We start from the raw sequence: 5,896 nt of genomic DNA on the forward strand, positions 1-5,896 counted from the left end.
CGCCAAGATGGCGGCGCCCTCTCGGAAGCCGATTAGCACGCTGCCATGTGTTGCCAGTGAACGTACGGACTACGCCATCTTACGGAATCAGACTCCAAGATGGAGGTGTCCAGAAATACAGGCGTGGCCATGTTTCCTGAGAATGTATGGACTCGCCGCCGTACGGTCTCAGTAGTCAAGATGGCGGCGCCTGAGAGACTGTCGGAGCTCTAGGCGGGCGACCGACTTGTTTGTCGCGGAGCCGACGCACTGGGCCTGCGCAGTAGTGCCTGGGAGGCGCGACGAAAACCGGAAGTACTGGTGGGCGCTTTTGCAACGGCCGGGGACGACGCTGAGGGACTGTGTAGGCTCGCGGGTCGCTGGCGGGGTTCGAGAAGGGGTGCGCTGGGAGCGGAGAGATGGTGAGTACGGGGTCCCAGGAGGGAGTCGGCGGTAGAGGTCAGTGGGGCTGGAAATGGTAGTGTCCATCGGCAGACGCATGGGGGTTTGTGGCGAACCATAACGGGAGTCAGTGGGCAGAATGGGGCGGGGGACTGTCGAGCCTTAGAATGATGGGGGTCTGCTGGTCAGGTTTTTTTACTCGTGTGTGAACCGTCTGAGAGTTATGTGATGAGCCATTATACGGGTCCGTAATGGAAGTTTAGTGGTAGTTTCTTGGGGGTCCGAATGGGGGGTTCTTTGTGCGGAGTGATGAGGGGTTTGCGAAGTGTTGTATTGGGCAGTCTGGAGTGAGCCGTGATGAGTCTGTATCGGGGGATCTAGGGGGGCGGGGTTGTCTGTGAGGTTAGTAACGGAGGAACTGAGGGGAACCGTGCTGTCTTGAGACCCGGTGATGGGGGTCTGTGAGATGCCATGACGAGGACAAAATGTGGTGAGTGGTGCGGTGTCTGTAACGGGCAGCAGCTGGCTCAGTGGGTGAATAGAGTGATGGGGTGTCAGTGGGGTATGCGATTGGAAGTTCAGAGGCAGAGTGATGGGGGTTTATAAGCAGGCTAAGGGGGTGTCAGCGGTGAGTGGGGGGGTGGTCTGTGGGGACTGTGGTGGGGAGATTTATGAGGAGCCATGGTGGGAAGGCTATTGGCAGACTGTTGAGGTCTGTGGTGAGCCGTGATGGAGCTGTACTGGAGGGATGAGGCATCATGATGGGGGTTCTCTAAGGAGCCATGTTGGGGGCTCCCACAGGAGGCGGACGCTTCAGACCCAGAGCCTCCAGATGCCGGGGAGGACAGCAAGTCAGAGAACGGGGAAAACGCGCCCATCTACTGCATCTGCCGCAAACCAGACATCAACTGCTTCATGATGTGAGCCGCGGAGCGGTGGGCGGGATGGACACCTGGCCGGGCGGGGAGAGGCCGATGGGTCTGGCCCCTCACATCTCCCTCACTCGCCCCATCCTCCGCAGCGGCTGTGACAACTGCAATGAGTGGTTTCATGGGGACTGCATCCGGATCACTGAGAAGATGGCCAAGGCCATCCGGGAGTGGTACTGCCGGGAGTGCCGAGGTGAGGGGCCGGAGTGGACAGGGCAGGCAGCTGGGGCTGCCAGGGAGGAGAAGGAGAAGCCTTAATGGGAGGGTGGTTCACGGGGAGTAGTGATCTGCGTCTGTGGGCAGAGTGATTGTTGGTCAGTGCTAAGCCGGAATGGAGGCTCCATCGTGAGCTGTGGTAGAAAGCTCCACCGGCAGGGACAGCTCTGCCCTGGAGTAGGGAGACAGAGCAGGCGGGTGGGACCGAAGAGGAGAGAAGAGGAAGAAAGAGTTCTGGTGCCATCCACATCCCCCGGTGCCAACCCACGCTGGCTCCACCCTCTGCCCCTCAGAGAAGGACCCCAAGCTGGAGATCCGCTATCGGCACAAGAAGTCACGGGAGCGGGACAGCACTGAGCGAGACGGCAGTGAGCCCCGGGATGAGGGTGGAGGGCGCAAGAGACCTGCCCCGGATCTGGACCTGCAGCGCCGGGCGGGGTCAGGGACAGGGGTTGGGGCCATGCTTGCTCGGGGCTCTGCTTCGCCCCACAAATCCTCTCCACAGCCCCTGGTGGCCACACCCAGCCAGGTGAGTGGCCGCGATGGCTGGGTTAGGGGAGGTGATCCCATCTCAGGCCCTGCTCAGTTCCTGAGCCGTGTTGCGGGCACCTCTTGCTAGCATCACCAGCAGCAGCAGCAGATCAAACGGTCAGCCCGTATGTGTGGTGAGTGTGAGGCCTGCCGGCGCACCGAGGACTGTGGCCACTGTGACTTCTGCCGAGACATGAAGAAGTTTGGGGGCCCCAACAAGATCCGGCAGAAGTGCCGGCTGCGTCAGTGCCAGCTTCGGGCCCGGGTGAGCATGGGCAGAGCTGGGCAGGGTCAGGTGGGGGGCTAGGATGTCTGGGAAGAGCTGATTGAGGCTAGGATGGGTGGGCCGGGTGAGGTGGGGCCTAATCGCATATGGACAGGTGGGGAGAGACCTGGCTGGTTTAGACTAGTGGGTCGTGACCAGATGTGCTGGGCTAGCAGGGGAGTCCGCAACCCCAGATGCGCGGGGTAGGGCCAGGCGTTCCTAGGTGGTCAGACGTGTCAGCGCAGCTGGAGCAGGGCCGAGCATGTCCTGGCGATGGGGGGCGGGGGGCGCTGGTGTGTCTAGGGAGGCGAGGCGGGGCTTGTTGGTGGAGTCAGGCACTTGTGGGAAGGGCTAGGGCAGGGCTCCCTCCATCCACCTGGGGCTGACCTGGGCCTTCCTCCTGCCGGCACAGGAATCGTACAAGTACTTCCCTTCCTCGGTGAGTCCAGCCCCCCAGGGCGGGCGGGGCCTGCGGGCAGGGCGGTCAGGGCCAGTCCTGAGATTCTGCCCTGCAGCTCTCGCCGGTGATGCCCTCAGAGTCCCTGCCAAGGCCTCGCCGGCCACTGCCCACCCAGCAGCAGCCACAGCCGTCGCAGAAGCTGGGGCGCATCCGCGAGGACGAGGGGGCAGTGGCAGCAGCAGCAGTCAAGGAGCTGCCCGAGGCTACGGCTACACCTGAGCCACTCTCGGACGAGGACCTCCCACTGGACCCTGACCTGTACCAGGACTTCTGTGCAGGGGCCTTTGATGACCATGGCCTGGTGAGCAGACAGAGCATCCCATGTGGAAGGGTAGTGGTTACAGAAGCAGAGAGTGTCCGTGATGAGGAGAGAGGAGGCAGAGGGTATGGAATACTGACGTGGGGACCGAGCAGGTGGTAGGGAAGTCACGAGTGGAGCAGGCGAATCAGCGTGTGCCTCACTTGCAGCCCTGGATGAGTGACACGGAGGAGTCCCCGTTCCTGGACCCTGCGCTGCGGAAGAGGGCGGTGAAAGTGAAGCACGTGAAGCGTCGGGAGAAGAAGTCTGAGAAGAAGGTGACCGAGAGGGTGCAGTGGGTGTGGGGAGGGAGGGCGAAGGTCAGGGGCTGAAGGGCTGGGGTGCAGGGGGAAACAGGGGTGCGGGGCTGACTTCAGCTGCGCCCTGCCCTGGCCCATCTTGTCCCACAGAAGGAAGAAAGATACAAGCGGCATCGGCAGAAGCAGAAGCACAAGGACAAATGGAAGCACCCGGAGCGCGCTGACGCCAAGGACCCTGCGTTGCTGCCGCAGTGCCTGGGCCCTGGCTGTGTGCGCGCTGCCCAGCCCGGCTCCAAGTATTGCTCAGATGACTGCGGCATGAAGCTGGCAGCCAAGTGAGTCATTGCTGGAGGGTTCAGGGGAGTCAGGGAGTACAGGGTGGGGCATGGCCAGAGCCCCCTGTGTGTCTGCCAGTCAGTCACCATTCAGTCACCCAGCACCCACCGGGCCATCCACCTGCTCCCGCATCCGTCTGTCTGTCCGCCCAGCCATCTGCCCTTCAGTCACCTGGTTCCTTACCTTTCACCACTGAGTCACCCATCTGCTCTGCGCCCTTGGATCACACTGCTCACCTTACTGCTTTGCCTCCTTCTCTGCTCACCCAATTCACTGCCTCCCTGCAGCCGCATCTACGAGATCCTCCCCCAGCGCATCCAGCAGTGGCAGCAGAGCCCCTGCATTGCTGAGGAGCACGGCAAGAAGCTGCTCGAACGCATCCGCCGGGAGCAGCAGAGCGCCCGCACCCGCCTTCAGGAAATGGAGCGCCGATTCCACGAGCTCGAGGCCATTATCCTGCGGGCCAAACAGCAGGCTGTGCGCGAGGACGAGGAGGTGAGCGGGCACGGATGCAGCAGCGGCGCAGGGCCCAGTACCTGCTCCCGCCTGGCCTCATCGTCTCCTCCACCCCGTGCAGAGCAATGAGGGTGACAGCGATGACACGGACCTGCAGATCTTCTGTGTCTCCTGCGGGCACCCCATCAACCCACGTGTTGCCTTGCGCCACATGGAGCGCTGTTACGCCAAGGTCAGGGTGTCGGCCTGAGGGGGTGGACGGTGTGGGGACATCCCTGGGTCCCTGGGGGCGGGGGTGCCGTCTCGCAAGGGCATGCGGCGCACATCCACAGTCCCTCCGTTTGTGCTCACTCCTCCAGTACGAAAGCCAGACGTCCTTTGGGTCCATGTACCCGACCCGCATCGAGGGGTGAGTGTGGGCACTGCGGGAGTTAGCGGGGCCGGGCCTGGGTGCCACCCTCTGCTTCCTCTGCTACCTTGTCTGCTACCTTCTCTGCTCCACACCCGCAGGGCCACACGACTCTTCTGCGACGTCTACAATCCTCAGAGCAAGACATACTGCAAGCGGCTCCAGGTGCTGTGCCCCGAGCACTCACGGGACCCCAAAGTAAGCTTTCCCCTCAGCTTTCCCCATTCTGTCCCCCTCCCTTCCCCCCGGGCCACACTTCCTTCCTCCCTCTCCCGCTTCCCTTCTTCCTGCCGGCCCACTTCCACAGCCCCCACTTGCCCTGCCTCCTCGCCCTCCGTGCCTCTCCTTTCCCTGTTGCATCCCCTCCTACTCCCCCCACCTCGCCTTTCCTTCCCACCCCCCGGCCCCCACTCCTGTCCTCCTCCCGGCCTCGCCGCTCCGCACTCACGCCCACCCCGGTCTCCCCGCAGGTGCCAGCTGACGAGGTATGCGGGTGCCCCCTTGTACGTGACGTCTTTGAGCTCACGGGTGAGTTCTGCCGCCTGCCCAAGCGCCAGTGTAACCGCCACTACTGCTGGGAGAAGCTGCGGCGTGCCGAGGTGGACCTGGAGCGCGTGCGCGTGGTAGGTCTCAGCGGCGGATGCGGGGGGGACGGGGGGTGGCTCGGGGATCCCCTTGTCACGGCTCCCCCTGCTCCCCCGGCAGTGGTACAAGCTGGACGAGCTGTTTGAGCAAGAGCGCAACGTCCGCACTGCCATGACCAACCGGGCAGGCTTACTGGCCCTGATGCTGCACCAAACCATCCAGCACGACCCACTCACGACCGACCTGCGCTCCAGTGCCGACCGCTGAGCCCCAGCGGTCCAGACGCCCTCCTGCCCTGTGGCGCGGGCGGGAGCGGCCCCGGAGCCCCCATTTGTCTGGTCTGCCGTTCATGTTCCTCCCACGGTCCCTGAGTTTCTGCCTGTGCCCGTGCACCGTTTGACCGCCTGTTTGCCCTTACCACAGGGCCTCAGAACTTTCTCACGTCCTTGTCTGTTCTTTTGTCTCTCTGTTCTCTGTGCCTGGGAGGGCTTGCGGAGTCTCCGCACCTTTGCCTCCCCCACTCTGGTTTTGTTAATAAAATTTTGATGAACCAAGAAAGCTAACTATGGACGGTCTCCAAATTTTTTTTCCATTGCAACTGCTTTCCTGCGCCCCTAGAGTAGAGTGGCACACCTGTACTCTGGAGAGGCTGCAGTACAGGTGTAGGCTGCACATATCCAGTCGGCGCCCACTCTGTGCTCTGCAGGCTCCGCCTTGGTCTGTGGGGATATGAGGTGCTGAGGGAGAGTCCAGGGACCTACACTGTCAGC

At 62.7% G+C, this 5,896-nt stretch overlaps 1 protein-coding gene across 1 annotated transcript; it reads left to right on the forward strand.

Annotated features, from left to right (window-relative positions):
- Nucleotides 1-303: 303 nt before the first annotated feature.
- CXXC1 (CXXC finger protein 1) lies at nt 304-5,640 on the forward strand. The gene is made up of 15 exons (XM_082852653.1): nt 304-401; nt 1,183-1,301; nt 1,403-1,503; nt 1,820-2,055; nt 2,146-2,322; nt 2,735-2,761; nt 2,838-3,083; nt 3,251-3,358; nt 3,491-3,675; nt 3,964-4,171; nt 4,254-4,364; nt 4,492-4,541; nt 4,643-4,739; nt 5,012-5,164; nt 5,247-5,640. The coding sequence occupies exons 1-15, from the start codon at nt 399-401 to the stop codon at nt 5,391-5,393; spliced, it is 1,968 nt and encodes a 655-aa protein (XP_082708779.1). The 5' UTR covers nt 304-398; the 3' UTR covers nt 5,394-5,640.
- The last annotated feature ends 256 nt before the right edge of the window (nt 5,641-5,896 follow it).

This window comes from Leucopleurus acutus (genome assembly GCF_964270905.1).
Source record: "Leucopleurus acutus genome assembly, chromosome: 13".
Lineage (NCBI taxonomy): Eukaryota > Metazoa > Chordata > Mammalia > Artiodactyla > Delphinidae > Leucopleurus > Leucopleurus acutus.